The sequence below is a fragment of the Triturus cristatus genome, chromosome 10 (genome assembly GCF_964204655.1).
Source record: "Triturus cristatus chromosome 10, aTriCri1.1, whole genome shotgun sequence".
Lineage (NCBI taxonomy): Eukaryota > Metazoa > Chordata > Amphibia > Caudata > Salamandridae > Triturus > Triturus cristatus.
Window position 1 is genome coordinate 1,170,542,037 of NC_140593.1, and position 16,675 is coordinate 1,170,558,711.

Below are 16,675 nucleotides of genomic sequence, written 5' to 3' on the forward strand. Positions count from 1 at the left end.
TGGTTTTCAACACAGAAAGTGGTATTTGGAAGGCAAATTGTTCGTACCTACATATCTGGTCTCCATAACATGACCTATAGTGTTTTAATTCATGTTAGGAAGACCATACAAATCTTTCCATAACATTAGTTCGCTCTCTGTGTGTCTTTCTGCCAGTGAAATATGTGTCATTTAGCAAAATAAGACACACTGTTCAAATGCAGTGGATTCAGTATTTTGAGTAAACTTGTGTCCTGACAAGGTAAAAATATATACATTTCAGACAAATTATTGATGATAAGGGTGTCCTGACAAGGTAAAAATATATACATTTCAGACAAACTATTGATGATAAGGTGCCTGGCACATGGAGAAAGCCACTCCCTGAAACAATGAAATAACTTCCAAATGTCTATTACCACCACTGTAAAATGAAACATCAAGTTGCATTTCAGGTAATATGATGGGCAGTCCCTCTGTCCCAAAAGAGCTGCTATATTTCCATATCAGTATCACAGTGCCGTAACTTTAGCACTAGTCTTAGGTGAAATTATTAAAGGTATTTCTCACCTGGGTATATTTTCCACCCCAAAAGATGACACTCTCATTAATGACCAGTTTATGATCTGGAGGAGCACTGGCATTGTAGATCCCAACTTTCACATATTTGGTTGTGTCATTGGATGTCATGTGCCAATATACCAAATCCAGCAATGGCGGAGAGTCTCCAAATGCATCGAAAAAGAACTCACTCCCATCAGAACTCGTAATGTGAACGTTTTTCACATAGTGCAGCATCTGCCCAAAAAACATCAATCATGACCTTGAACGGATAGGCAATAAGCTTGAAAAGACATGTATTGATTTGCATTTCTAACTGTTTGATCAATTTCAGCTCCATTTAAAAAATATTTGGATGAATGAAATTCTTTTTTATATGTTATACTTTTGTTTAGAATGTTTTTGCTCAATCATAACAAAAACAGTACTAACCTGCCAAGGTTGAAAATCCACAGGATCTGCACATGATCTGTTACTGAAAGGACCTTCTTCAGGTTTACAATGACGAAGATTACCCAGTCCCTGAGCCAAAGCATAGATGGCATTGTATGCAGCATAGGGAAATCTGAAGTCATTCACCTCATACACAGAAGCATCAAGAGACTCTGGACTTTCTCTCCCAGTGCAGAGTCGTGTCCCATCTGTTATGTTCTCCATTGTTACCTCTTTCAATGCTTCCAGCCATTTGCAGTTGAAGACCTGCTCCCAGAATGATTTCATGAAAATGTCCTCAGTGTCTGTCAATGGCTGGATGTTGTACAGGAATTCCTTGAATCCAGGTATTTCTCCACTGTATACTGCCAGCCCAAGTGTACCATTTAAAGTTTCCCACAGGTCCCGTCTGGAAAACACTGTTGATGGGATCCAGGTTGTAACTCCAATCCAAATTTTTGAAGATGCGCCTTGCATTGATATCTCCTTCAGGAGTGCAGTGATATGGACTCCATAGGTGTAACATACAATCACCTTAGCAGTGGACCTTTGCATAATGCCAACTACGCGGGCAAAGGAGTCCCTGCTGATTTGCGTGGGAAGAGTCTCAAAGAATTCTATGCAGATCTCGTGTTGTTCTGCAGCTCTCCTAAGTGTCTGACTGCCTTGGAGACCCAGGTCATTGTTGGCAGTCACAATTCCTATCCAGGTCCAACCAAAGTGGAGCAGTATCTGCACCAGAGCATCCGCCTGGAAAGAGGCACTTGTGACTGTCCGCAGCAAAGATGGGAATTGCACTTTGTCACTCAGGACTGGAAGTGATGCAACATAGCTAATCTGTTGAGAACAAAGAGCACTTCACAGTATATATTTAAAGACTTTGAACTAATGAGTGTGATTCATAAAAACAGACTTACAAAAATATTCACACTTTGAGATACATTATACTTGAGGAAACAGTGCAAAGAGACATTGTTTACCCTTAAAGAAACACAATATTTGTGTAAGAGTGACCTATATGTGTGTGATGTACACTAACAAAGTATAATATATTTCTGATTAAATTATCTGTTGGCCTGAGAAAATTGCCACTTTTAGAGAATAATCCAGGGCAGGCTGTGCAAATGACAATCCATTTACAAGATGAAGTACATTCTGAAGCTGGCCTACTAGATTACAAAAGAAGATCAGAATGTTTGCTTATGTCCTACTTAGTAGTATTATTCTCTCCATAAGGTGGACAAGCCAAACCACTTGTGTAGAAATGTTTCTGCGATACAATTTTGGGCTGTCAGCCAAGCCCCAAATCAGCTCCTAAGCCATTTCTCTGAGGCGTTCTCAGAGTGTGTCTGGATTTAGGCCATGGTGGTTGTATGACAGAGTCATAATCATTTAAAAAGGAATTTTTAGGTATTGTCAGTGTGTGGTAAGATGAAACACACTGTAATGTGTAAATTCTATTTACTAACCTTACGCAAAGGGAAAGTAGAGTCTTTGAATGCCATTTATAGAAAGCAAAGGAAGTCCGGCTTTAGGGAAGGTACAAACAGCCAGCTGAATCAACTTCATGTTTAATTATGCTGTTTTTTAAGTCGATGGTTACAGCAGTGTTATGTTTTCTGAAAGCTTCCCTGTCTTACTCATCATATAATACATTTGTAATTCAAAGTGCGCTTATTTTGACACCCTTCTTCTATAGCAGTCATCCTGAATACATTTAGGCACATGACAAGTGTCTTTGAGTGGATGTAATAATCAAGTTTAGGCTGTGTTCTCTGCTGTATGGCTAGTGATTTTAGATGTTGGCTGTTTCTCTGGTGAAGGATTGTTTCACAGTTTCAGAAGTCCTGAATTTATGGGTCTCAAGTTGCATGAGTCTTTGCTCCTCAGTCCCCAATAATTCTATGTGGTAAGTAGCTTATTGAAATATGGAGGACTGTGCTGGTACAAGACCTTTGAGGCAATAGAGTTAAAATATGGAGGGCTGTTCTGGAACAAGATATTTGAGGCAATAGAGTTCATTTGAAATGTAAATCTTGCTTCAAAGTATAGCCGATTAAGTTTATTTAGGATCAGAGATGTGGTAATTAATTTTTTGGGGTTGTGGTGGAGGTGAGACTAATTTGGCTATGGAGTGAAAAACTGTGTTTATTAAAGGCTAGCAAGAATATGGGTATGATGATCAGAATGACATTTCTGAAGTCAAGAAGAACCCATGATAAGTGTGTCTGCTGCTGTTTGGAGTTGTCCTAATGATATAATATGTTTTACTTTACTTAGAGATTGTAGGTAGATGTTTGATGACTGTGCCAGATTGTTCATATGGGGAGAAACTGCAGATCTGCTTTCCTATGTTCTTTTATCTGTCTATAGAGTGGTAGAATGTAGCCCATCAACAAGTGCCAGATTGAAAATGGTTTTCAAATCGGAGTGGATCAACATCAGGAGGTTTTCTGGTATCAACTGTTACAGCTTTCAGAGACATGCCAACAAAATGGTTAACTGTTTTAGGTATGATGGCCTATCATTCTTTCTCTTCCTGACTCATGTCCGGAAGATGCAGGAAGCACACAGGCTCCCCCTAAGCCAATCACAACGCTGCAATATAAGGTTGTGATTGGTCTGAGCTCTGTGGATTGGTGCTCAGATGGGACGGGGTGCCTGTGCATGCTCCCCACCAGGCTGTGCATTTAAGCCGAGGTGGTAAACATGCAAAGTGTGCATGACTGTTTGGCTTACCCAAGATGGCTGACGTCATGCAAAACTTAGAGCCTCATTGCGATTTCGATCAAAGTTACCACTGTTGCAGTATCGGGAGCGACCGACCACCGGCCGGCGGTCCCAACACCACAATTACAATGCGACTGCACATAGTGAAGTCGCATACTCCCATTTCTCTATGGGAGCATGTGCTAGGGCTGTAAACCGGCTGTAGCACAAGCTCCCATAGAGAAATGGGAGATTCTGTTAATCCCTGCACCACGTGCCAGGCACCTCAAGGTTCCTGCCACACCATGCAGGGATTAACGGGGGGCACCATAGGTGCCCCGTTGGAACCCAACCGGAGGCCGCAGGGAGAAGGTAGCCCTGCTAAGGTCCCCCAAAGTCGCTTTCTGAAAGGCTTTCCATGTCGGAAAGCCCGGAATGGAAAGCCTGTGGGAAACCGATATCGTAATCCCGATGGTGGGAATGCCTTCCTATAGGGATTATGTGCTGGTTCCGACTTGCCGACGGGCTCAAGGAGACCGTTGGTACCCAGCCGGAATGACTGGCCAGTTTCACTTTCAACCACCTACTGTGTAATTAGGCATTCGGAAGTGAAACCATAGATGTCGTTCATGTTTCCCTTTTTCACTGCTCTAAGAGCAGTGGGTTGACGCTCCCCCGCACCTGAAAAGATATATTTACATGTAGGGACTTTTAGTAGGCCCTTCATACTGGGAAAGTAAAAATATGTTATCTTTAAACCAATTTGTTTTTTTGAGGGCTCTGCAGCTTTCCCAATTGATTTTTTTGCAATGACTATGATAAAAAACAGCCTTTGCAAAAGTCAAGTCTGGAGATCAATGCCAGATCAATTTGCTTTGGCATTGTTTGCTCTTCATTTATTACTTTTTTGTAATTGAAACATCAGTCTAAACTAGACAGTGGTCAATCCTATACTTGTTCGTCAGATCTCAATGAAAGGTCAGCCAGCATCATAATGCATAATGAAATACTTGCCCATATCACATTTATCTAGGTGTTTTATAGAGAGTGCACACTGACCCTCAAGGAATCAAACCAGTCAATGAATTTGTTAATGATGATCTTATTTATCACAAGGTCCCGACACAATGACACCATACAAAGTATGTGCATGCACATGCTCAGGTACATGTCTGTTACCATGAGTCTTATTTACAAGTCAATCCAAATTTTTAATCAGTATGTAATTAGGCATTAGGCAAAGGCCTCATGTTTGGCGGTCACATTGGGGACACAATTCTGCAGAGTCATTGCAGAACACTGCAACTTTGAACTTTTTCAATGCCTGAAGAGGGGTCTTTTATTCAAGTCATTGATCTCCAGCATTGAACAAGTAGCAAGTGCAGCGCCTCATTATTATCAGTAAATGAAAAACAATAGGTCTGTTGAGAATTGTAAAGATGGCATCAACTACTTCTCCATCAGTAATTATTGATATCTAGACAGTAGTACGCTAAATGAATAAAATCTGCATTCAACATGGACATCTACAGCACATGGGACTTACAGTCATGTTGTATCTATGCATCTGTACCAGAGTGTTGTACAAGTAGCTAATAGAATTGAAATGAAGCAATTTGTAAAAGCTCGGTGCACACCACACTTCATCCCCACGTCATTCTATAGTGCACACAAGTATTGTTAGAACTGGGGGTCTCTAGTTGGCAGAGGAAGGTACCTTTGACCAAATAGGGACCCTTGCTTCTAAGTCAGGGAACGGGGACTACACTACTGGATAACCGCTGCTCATCCCTTGGTAGCTTGGCACGAGTATACAGGCTTATCTCAGAGGCAGTGTGTTAAGCATTTGTGAACACATACAGTAATACAGTGAAAACACTACAGATGGACACCACACAGGTTCTATAAAAATAAGTATTCTTTATATAGACTTAACACAAGACCACTAACGACAAAAATCCACAATACTGTACTCAAACTAGACTTAAAAATGGTAGCGCTAGTTCAAAAATAGGTTGTTCACTTAAAAGCAGTCTTTAGCAACAGATAACCCCAATGGGAGTTATCACGACGTCAAGGTCAAAGAAATCCTCAAGTACGGCACCGACCGCGAGGTGCGCGGCGTCGGGCCCGGAGTCAAAACAGACCCACAAAGAACAGTACCCCGGAAAAGCGAAAACAAAGACAGCTCACGGCATCGTTGGCGTGTTGCGGTGTCAGTTCCTAGCTTCAGGGGACATAATGCGTCGGGACCTGGATGCTTGCGCAGGCAGGGGATGCGTCGATTCCTGACCGTTGAGGAGGTGACTTCAAGATGGCGCCGAAACCATGGTTCCGTACGATGTCACGATGTCGATGGATTCTTGACCACCCACGTCAACGATCGGCTTCGCGATGTTGTCGGCTTCGGAGTCGATGCAGCACAGCAGCAGGCGTCGGGCTGGCGTCACAAGTCGCAGCAGCGCTCACGGCTATGGCAGGCTTACAATGTCATTCGCTGGCGTCGATGGGGCACGGCGGCCGGTGGCGGCTCTACGTTACATGTCGGAGCAGCACTCAGAACTTAATTGCAGATTGCGTCGGTGCTCGCCAGCATCGGTGTTACAGATTTCCTCCTCTGGCACTGGATTAGCAAGTTCCAGATGCAGGCAAACAGACAGAGTGAAGTCTGGTATCCCTGAGACTTCGGGCAGGAGGCAAGCTCAAATCAAGCCCTTGGAGTAATATTCTGCAAGATGATGAAAGTTCTTTAAAAGTTCCTTCTCCTCTCCTTAGCAATGAAGACACCACTGCAGGCCAACCCAGCAACACAGCACACTGGCAGGTGGGCGGTCCAACTCCTACAGCTTCCTTGGTTCTTCTCCTTGGCAGAGGTTCGTATTGTTGTTCCAGAAGTGATCTAAATTCTCTGGGTCCCCATATTTATACTACTTTTCTCTTTGTTCTCTGAAGGCAGAGAGACCTTTACCAAGTCCAAACCAGTTCTGGTCAATCCTGGAGCACTTTGTTGACAAGACTCCTTCTTTCCTTTTACAGTGTAGGCCAGGGACATCAGACACACCACAGGAGGTGGAGCCAGCATTGTGGAGGGAAGGAACAGCCCTATTCAGGGCCCAGGTGCAGCTCCTCCCACCCATCTACATGCAGATCTCTCTATTCAGCCCTGTGCTGACTCACCCTCTCTCCTGGAATTTCCCAGCCCCTGTCACTCACAAAACCAGACACACAATACACAACCTAGCAGAGTCAGGCTTGGACAGTTAAGCAAGAAAATACCTACTTTCTAAAAGCGGTATTTTCAAACACAGAATGTAAAAACTAACTTCACTAAAAGATGTATTTTATCATTCAGAGCTCAGGCATACTAAACTCGAATTTCTACCTAGTTCCCTGAGTCAGTTAGGATTATGAAATGTAATATTCAAACTGCCCATTCTGGCCTATGGGAAACAGGTAGCCTTGCAATGGTGAAAAACGAAAATGGCTGTAATTCACTATTAGGACATGCCACACACACCAGGGCATGTCCTACCTTATACTTACAATGCACACTGCCCTTGGGCCTACCATAGGGGTGTCTGATATGAAGAAAAGGGAAGGTTTAGGGACTGGCAAGTGGGTGCAGTTGGCCAGTCAACATGGCAGTCAAAGACTGCACACAGGCTCTACAGTGGCAGGCCTGAGACACACTTTAAAAGCTGCTTCGGTGGGTGGCACAACCTGTGCTGGAAGCCCTCCAGCAGCATTTGATTTACAAGCCCTGGGCACCCATGGTGCACTGTACTAGGGTCTGACAGGTAAATCAAATAACCCAATCATGGAGTCACTAATCAATACATCACTTTATCATGGGGAGCACTTGCACTGTGGCACTGAATAGCAGTGGCACAGTGCCCAAAGCATCTAAACCAGCAAAACATATCAAAGCAGAGGAGGCAATCAGAAAAAATGGAAGGGAGACTCACGCCAATGGTACCAGGTCTAACACGTGTCCCCTTCAGCTGAAATGTGGGGAGAACTACCCTTCCCCGTGGGAGTTCTCTTCACTAAGGCGGAAAAATCTGGACAGACCATCAGCATTGGCGTGTTCTGTACCAGGGCAGTGTTCCACTGTAAAGTCCATTCCTTGTAGGGAAATGGACGACCTCAACAAGTTTGGGTTCTCACCCCTCATCTGCATCAACCATCTGAGGGGCCTGTGGTCTGTCTGAACCCGGAAGTGAGTCCCAAACAGGTATGGTCTCAACTTCTTCAGTGCCCAGACCACAGCAAATGCCTCACGCTCAATTGCACTCTACCTCTGTTCCTGTGGAAGTAACCTCCTACTGATGAAGGCTACAGGTTGGTCTAGGCCCTCCTCATTAATCTGTGAAAGAACAGCCCCCATACCATGCTCTGAAGCGTCTGTTTGAACAATGAATTCCTTTGAGAAGTTGGGCGCCTGAAGTACGGGTGCTGTGCACATGGCAGTCTTCAGGGTGTCAAAAACCTTCTGACAGGTGTCAGTCCAGTTCACTTTCTCAGGCTGCTTCCTGGAAGTCAACTCAGTCAAGGGTGCAACAATGTGCAATACCCCTTGACAAACCTCCTGTAGTACGCCGTGAGTCCTAAAAAGGCTCTCACCTGTGTCTGAGTCTTTGGGAGTTCCCATTCCAGGATGGTATCAATCTTGGGTTGCAGGGGCGCCACCTGGCCGCTCCCTACCTGGTGCCCCATGTACACCATGGAACCCTGCCCGATCTGGCACTTACTTGCCTTGATCGTGAGGCATGCCCTTCGCAGTGCCAGCAATACTCCCCAGGGGTGGCACAGATGTTCTTCCCAACTGGTGCTGAACACTGCAATGTCATCCAGGTAGGCGGCATTCAAATCCTCCAGTCCAGCCAACACCTGGTTGACCAACCTCTGGAAGGTGGCAGGGGCATTCTTCATCCCAAAGGGCATAACCCGGAATTAGTAGTGCCCATCTGGTGTGGAGAATGTTGACCTCTCTTTGGTCCCATCGGTTAAGGCGATCTGCCAGTAGCCAGACGTCAAATCAAATGTGCTGAGGTACCGTGCAGCCCCTAACCGATTAATGAACTCATCAGCTCTGGGGATGGGGTGCACGCCAGTCCTGGTGACTGAATTGAGCCCTCGGTAGTCCACACAGAACCAGAGTTCAGGTGTGGCACCAGGCGCGGCAGCCTTTGGGACCAAGACCACTGGGCTGGCCCAAGGACTGTTAGAGGACTCAATCATCCCTAAGGAAAACATCTTGGAGACTTCCTCCTTGATGTAAGCTCTGAACTTGTCAGTCACTCTGTAAGCCTTGTGCTTCACAGGCGGACTATCCCCAGTGTCCACATCATGGACGCACCACTCAGTGACACCAAGAACCAGGGAAAGAAATCAGAGAATTGCCCCAACAGTTGGTGACAAACTTGCTGCTGATCAGGAGTCAGTGTGGCAGTGAGGCTGACACCATCCACTGACCCATATTGCTCTGTTGCAGACTGGAGGTCAGGAAGAGGCTCGGTCTCCTCCTCCATTTCATCATCTGTTGCTAGGAGCATGCCCACTTCGGACCTTTCTAAGTGGGGTTTCAGGCAGTTAACATGCAGGACCCGCAAAGGGTTCCTTGGAGACTGCAAGTTCACCAGGTAGGTGACATTACATTTGCGCTCTACCACCTCAAATGGTCCGGTCCACCTGTCCTGGAGCGCACAAGGCTCTACAGGGGCCATGACCCAAACTTTTTGTCCAGGTTGAAGCTCAATCAGAGAGGCATTCTGATCGTACCACCGCTTCATTTCCTCCTGGCTGGCTTCCAGATTCGCCTGATTGAGCTGTCTGAATCGCAGAGTCTGGTTTCTGAAGGACAGCATGTAACTGTACACATCCTGGGGAGGTTTCCTGGGAGATTACTCCCAGCCTTCCTTGACCAGACTCAAAGGTCCTCTTACCGGGTGTCCATACAACAGTTCAAAGGGACTGAACTCTAGGGACTTTTGTGGCGCCTCACGGTAAGCAAAAAGAAGGCATGGCAAGAGGACGTCCCACTTGCACCTCATTGGTTCCTCAAGACCCATAATCATGCCTTTAAGGGTCCGGTTGAATCTCTCAACCAGCCCATTACCTTGGAGGTGGTAAGGAGTGGTGAACTTATAGGTCACACCACACTCCTGCCACAGGTACTTCATATAATTAGATATTGAATTGGTATCACGGTCTGACACCACCTCTCTGGGGAACCCAACATGGGAGAAAATTTCCCATCAGTACACGTCCCTCCACGGGGGCCGTGACTGTCCTGTGCAGGAGGGCTTCCGGGTACCGGGTAGCATGGTCCACCAAGACCAGGATAAACCTGTTGCCCATGGCTGTCTTGGGGTCCAGTGGCCCCACAATGTCAATTCCCACCCGTTCAAAAGGGGTACTGATTACAGGGAAAGGTTGGAGAGGAGCCTTTTTCTTCCTTCCACTTTTCCCACTTGCCTGGCAAGTTTGACAGGTCCTACAATGAGTATCTGAACTCTTCCGCATCTGGGGCCAATAAAAGTGGGTGACAAGCCTCTCAAAGGTCTTGTCCTGCCCCAGATGTCCAGCTAAAGGTACATCATGAGCCAACCCCAGTAGGAAGGCTCTGAAGCACTGGGGTACCACCAGCACACGGGCTGACCCAGGCTCAGCAACCTTAGGCTCTCTATACAGGAGGTCGTTCTCCAAGTAGATCCAATGTGATCCAGACTGATCACCTGCTGCCTGGTCTGTGGCCTGTTGCTGCAAACCCACAAGAGAAGGGCACTTCTTCTGCTCTGCACAAAATTCCTCCCTGGAGGGTCCTCCTTCTTGCTGCCAAAGGGTCAGCTCAGGCAGGCCCCCCAGTTCAGCAACCTGTTCCCCTGAAGGTTCCAGGGCATTCCCCTCAAGGTCTGCCTCCTCCTGGACCGTGGGAACAATGGGGGCAGGTTTCCCGCATCCCCTACCTCTTCTCTTTAAGGCAGGCTCCTGGGCCATACTTTCAGGCTCCAGGACCTCTTCAACACCCTTACTGGCTGCCATAGACCGAGTGGTAACACACGCCCACTCAGGCAGACCCAACATCTCCAAATGAGTCTTCTTCTCCACCTTAGCCCAAAGGGAGCTTTCCAAATCATTGCCCAACAGACAATCCGCAGGCATGGCTGGCCTCACAGCTACCTGAAGAGTACCAGAGACCCCACCCCACTTAAAGGGAACCTGAGTCACCTTGCAGTGGCTCTCTGTGTTGTTAGCAGCAACAACTGGGTAAAAGGTATAGGGGACAACCTGCTCTTGAGACACCAGGTGACACTTGACAGCTGTCACACTGGCTCCTGTGTCTCTAAGAGCCTCCACTCTATGGCCATTGATGGTCACCCACTGCCTGTATTTCTTAGTGTTATCAGGCAGCTGAGCTTGAGGGACCATCTCAAAGTCTCCTAATGAGACAAGGGACATTTCTGCGGGACCCCAACCACCTTGGGCACCCTTCTCCTCCACTCCCAGGGCTACACTGGCCATCTGACGGGGGTGCACTGGGTGGCACATACTGACCCTTTTGGGAACACTGGGGATCATACCAACGGTGTCCCACCTGTTTACACTGAAAGCAGATAACTGGTCCCCTTTGAACAGGTTTACCTGTCGGGGGCTCTGACTTCTTCTCAGGGGGAGGCTAGGAACCTTTCCCTTGGTTCCCTTGGGAATTACTTTGGGGCCCTTTCTGGAACTCCCTCTGTTTACCCTTGTCCCTCCCACTCTTCTGCTGGGGACCCTACCCACCTTTGGCAGAATCTCCCACATGACCCTTGTGGACCCTGGTACTGACCCAGTGGTCTGCCTCCTCAGTAAGCTTCCTAGGGTTAGTTAACTTGCTATCAATAAGGTGCTGGCATAGCTCTGGAAAACAATTAGCAGACAATTGCTCCCAGGCAAACAAATCATAGAGCGTTTCAAAAGTATCCGCTTTGCTACACTTCACCCAACCATCCATAGCTCTGCAAAAGAAAGACACATATTCTACCCAAGTGGTTCTCTCCAGTTTCTTACAATTCCTGAATCTCAGTCTATAGAGTTCTGGGGTCAAACCATACCTTTTCCTCAGGGCTTCCTTCATGTGGGCAAAGGCATCCTATGTTCACTGGGTAGGTCTAACAAAGTATCCCTCCCCTCACTCACAAAGCGGCCCCACAACACAGCTCCCCAATCCTTTTCAGGGACCCGGTGGGCCAACATTGCTATCTCATAGGCTGCAAACCACTGCCCAATATCTTCATGCTTGTGGAAATCTTTGATGAAATCCTTGGGAATATACACTCTGCTTTCTAAAGGCGCAGATGGTGCGCTGCCACCAGAGGGATTGATCTCTAAGCCCTTTGCCTTGATCTCTAACTCCCTCAACATCGTCTCATGCTCCATTTGCATTCTCTCTCTCTCCAAGGCCAACTTGTTATTCTCCATTTCCCTCTGACCCTTCTATCTTAAGTTTAGCCATCTCCAGCTTGTGTGCCCTATTTCTCTCCCTGTCTTCCAACTCTCTGGGTGACAGGTCTTTTGAAGAGATACTACTGCCAGGTGGGGATGGCACCCGTCCCCTGGCTGGAAACTCTGGCCTATCTAGTTGCCCATCTGCATCCCCAGCTGGCTCCACCACTGACTCAGGGGCATTTCTTGCTTCTACCCAGACCCTCAGCGCCTTTTGGTAGTCATCCTTTTTAGAAATACCTGGTGTAGCAACTTTTCAATTTCTTGCAGAGATGCTTGAGCTGTTTCAAAGTATAGGTTTCCAATCTATCTTCCTCAAAATCAAGATCCATAGATTCAACAGATGCTGGCCTACTCATGGCAGTAAGAATTGGCAGTTCTCAGGAAAAAAATAACAGTCCAATAAAAATAATTATACTTAGTATGTGGTCGCGTTTGGTCTGCACTCACTAATAGTGTACACAAATCACTGTATATGAGTCACAAAATGCAGGTTCAAATCCTCACCACTGACCACCAGTGTTAGAACTGGCGGTCTCTAGTTGACCAAATAGGGACCCTTGCTTCTAAGTCAGGGAAAGGGGATTACACTACTGGATAACCCCTGCTCACCCCCTTGGTAGCTTGGCACGAGCAGACAGGCTTATCTCAGAGGCAGTGTGTTAAGCATTTGTGAAAATATACAGTAATACAGTGAAAACACTACAGATGGACACCACACAGGTTTTAAGTATTCTTTATATAGACTTAACACAAGACCATAAACTGTACTCATAATTGACTTAACGATGGTAGAATTAGCTTAGATCAAGTTGTTGGTAAATGCAACACAGTTCTCACAAAAGTACCTGGATGCGTAACGCAAAATAAACAAAAGGCTCGCAGCGTTGGAGATGCGTCGGTTCTTTGCTTCGGGGAGACGATGCGTCGTGCCTCAATGCTTGCGCAGAGTAGGGGATGCGTCTTGATCCTTACCGGAGAGGAGGTGATGCGTAGATTCTTGTGCTGCAGCCCGGTTGCGATGCGGCAAGATAGCGCCTCGATGCGACAATCCGGTGCGATGCGATAATATGGCGCCCTTGATGCGGTGACGTTGAGACGATGCGACACGCCCTGGCAGCCTTGCGATGACTCTGTGCTTTGGAGCTGTGACAGGCCCTGCGACACACTTCTCCGATGATGCGACAGCGACCCTTGCGATTGCGACACACTTCTCCGGTGATGCGACAGCAGACAGCTGCGACAAAGGCACGCTTCTGGGAGATGCGGCGGCTGCACGCTTCTCCGGCGATGCGATGACTACAGCTGCGGTGGTGACACGCTTCTTCTCGGTGCGTCACGCTTCCAGCTCCCAGCCACAAACAGGCTTCTGCAGATAGAATTCCCAGCAAGAAAATTCAGAGGGGAGCTGGTGGTAAAGTCTGTTGGCCCCTGGACTTCAGCAGGAGGAAAGCACAAGTTCAAGCCCTTGGAGAAATATTCTGCAAGATGATGAAAGTTCTGTAAAAAGTTCCTTCCCCTCTTCTTGGCAATGAAGACACCACTGCAGGCCAACCCAACAACACAGCAAACTGGCAGAGGGGCAGTCCAACTCCTACAGCTTCCTTTGGTTCTTCTCCTTGGCAGAGGTTTCTTCTTGTTGTTCCAGAAGTGATCTAAAGTCTTGGGGTTTGGGTCCCCATATTTATGCTACTTTTCTCTTTGTTCTCTGAAGGCAGAGAGGCCTTTGCCTAGTCCAAACCAGTTCTGGTCAGTCCTGGAGCACTTTGTTCACCTGACTCCTTATTTCCTTTCAGAGTGCAGGGCAGAGACATCAGACACACGACAGGAGGTGGAGCCAGCATTGTGGAGGGAAGGCACAGCCCTATTCAGGTCCCAGGTGCAACTCCTCCCACCCATCTTCATGCAGATCTCTCTATTAAGCCCTGTGCTGACTCACCCTCTCCCCTGGAATCCCCAGCCCCTGTCACTCACAGAACCAGACACACAATACACAACCTAGCAGAGGCAGGCTTGGACAGTTAAGCAAGAAAATACCTATGTTCTAAAAGTGGTATTTTCAAACACAGAATGTTAAAACCAACTTTACCAAACAATGTCTTTTATCATTCTGAGTTCAGGCATACTAAATTTGAATTTCTACCATGTTCCCTGAGTCAGTTAAGATTATAAAGTGTAATAATCAAACTGCCCATTCGAGCCTATGGGGAACAGGTAGCCTTTCAATAGTGAAAAATGAAAATGGCTGTAATTCACTACTAGGACATGTAACACACACCAGGGCATGTCCTACCTTATACTTACAATGCACCCTGCCCTAGCCCTACCACAGGGGTGTCTGATATGAAGATAAGGGAAGGTTTAGAGACTGGCAAGGGGGTGCATTTGGTCAGTCAGTATGGCAGTAACAGACTGCACATAGGCTCTGCAATGGCAGGCCTGAGACACACTTTACAAGCTGCTTCTGTGGGTGGCACAACCAGTGCTGCAAGCCCTCCAGCAGCATTTGATTTGCAAGCCCTGGGCACACATGGTGCACTGTACTAGGGTCTGACAAGTAAATCAAATAACCCAATCATGGAGCCACTAATCAGTACATCAATTTAACATAGGGAGCACTTGCACTGTGCACTGAATAGCAGTGGCAAAGTGCCCAAAGCATCTAAACCAGCAAAACATCAAAAACAGAGCAAGCAATCAGAAAAAAAAGAAGGGAGACTCATGCCAATGGTACCAGGTCTAACATATACTATGTATAGTGTAGTATTACAGGGCATTTAATAATTGTACGGACATTAAAAGTTTGACGTAGCTATTTTTTTCTCTTTAAATCTCTTTTCCTTATTACTTTAATTTCGGGTCAATCAAATGAAATATGTATGCTTTTCAACGTTCTCCAATTGTTTTAAAAAGGCTGTGCATGACAGAAACAGTGATAAAGCCTTTTTATGTGTTGAGAAATTATCACGAACCATGTGCTACATAATGAGTGTTGAGTGTCGAAAACGCTCATTAGAAAGGTGAACAAAGTTAAGATGTGACAACTGGTAGAATTAGATAACAATATCATGGCATGGATGCGAATGAAAAAAATGATAATGCCATCAGCATGTATTGCAACTGGCCATAAGAAACAAAACTCTGTTCATGTTATTAAAAATCACATTTTGACAGAATAAATAGAGGGACTATGATACGCATGACCAAAGAAATACCGGCGTTAAACCATATTGAGTCTACGGATATATATTCAGTCACATTCGTAAACATCACGACCTGGAGGTGAAGAACTGACAATGCTCATGTGGGCTACACCAGCTGTAGCTGACCAAGTATGGGCAGAAAAGGAGATATTTAACCCCTTCGCCGTGGGGGTAATTCTCCCACGGCGCGGGGGGGTGCGCAGCACCGCGGTGCTCGTGACGAGCCCAGTTCGTCATGAGGCACAGTAGAGCTGTGCTCATGACAAGCTGAGCTTGTCACGACCCCGCCCACTGATTGATTCTCCCGCACAGGCAGGGAATCAATCGTGTGTGGGCGGGCCGCGGCTGTTATGACGAGCTGGGCTCGTCCTGAGCATACAAGCGGTTAAAAAATGGGCTATTGAAATGACATGGGAAAAGGAAGAAGCTTATCCACAGTTTCTATACCCGGATGACAATGGAACTTGCCTTAAGGTGGAAGGAGAGGAGTGTGCTATGGGACGTCAAAAGCCAATGAAAAGTCCAATCATTTGTAAGAATAAGTGGCACTTGGGATCAACTTCGATTTTATAGGGGGCAAGGAGTTGTTCAATCGCATCATCAAGGGACAGTACAGCCCCCCAGGTAGTCAACTGCTAAAAGGACGCTATAGCGAATTAAGCCCTACATCAAAAAACTGATTGGTCTTGGCTACCGGGTTCTCTGTGTTTCAGTACAGACAAAGATCCAAGTACCTGACAGAACAAAGTCCTACTTGCCGGCTATAAAGAGAACAAGGTTGACATCTGCTCATGTAACTTAGAGGGACTGTCAGCAAAGGTAGATGACCAGGATTTCCTAATCTTCATCAGAAGACACCACATAGTCCTATTCCAAAGCGGCGCGTAGCAGGAGGACTGGCATTATATGAAACAGTGTATCTTAATATTAAAATCGAAGAAGTTGAAATTGAACACCCGAATATAAAAAAGAAACTATCGAAAGGATATTGAGTCTCCTAATATCTCAATGTACAATTAATCCAGTTCTTCGGATTTTCTTGTCGGGAGACTTTAATATGTATCTCTTTAGAGGTGTTGCCTAGGGAGCAAATATCTGGCATATCCCGGCGACTGAAGCATTTAAACAATGATCTGAATGAGCAAGGCTGCGGTGAGTAATCTGGAGCATCACGGGTTGCGAGTATTGAACGGCCGGATGGCTCCGTATATTCCGGCCCAAGAGTCTCACCACTCGGCAAAATCTAACGCAGTTATAGACTACTCCTTAGTATCACTTCCATTATATCAGATGGTTTCAAGCTA

At 46.4% G+C, this 16,675-nt stretch overlaps 1 protein-coding gene across 1 annotated transcript in view; it reads right to left on the minus strand.

The window, feature by feature from the left end:
• Positions 1-16,675, minus strand: part of LOC146796883 (extracellular calcium-sensing receptor-like) — a 58,724-nt gene that overhangs the window by 29,266 nt on the left and 12,783 nt on the right. Inside the window, exons 3-4 of the mRNA XM_085630251.1 lie at positions 973-1,809; positions 550-777 (exon numbers count right to left, since the gene is read on the minus strand). Coding sequence (XP_085486377.1) covers positions 550-777; positions 973-1,809 — 1,065 coding nt within the window. The remainder of the gene's footprint in view (positions 1-549; positions 778-972; positions 1,810-16,675) is intronic.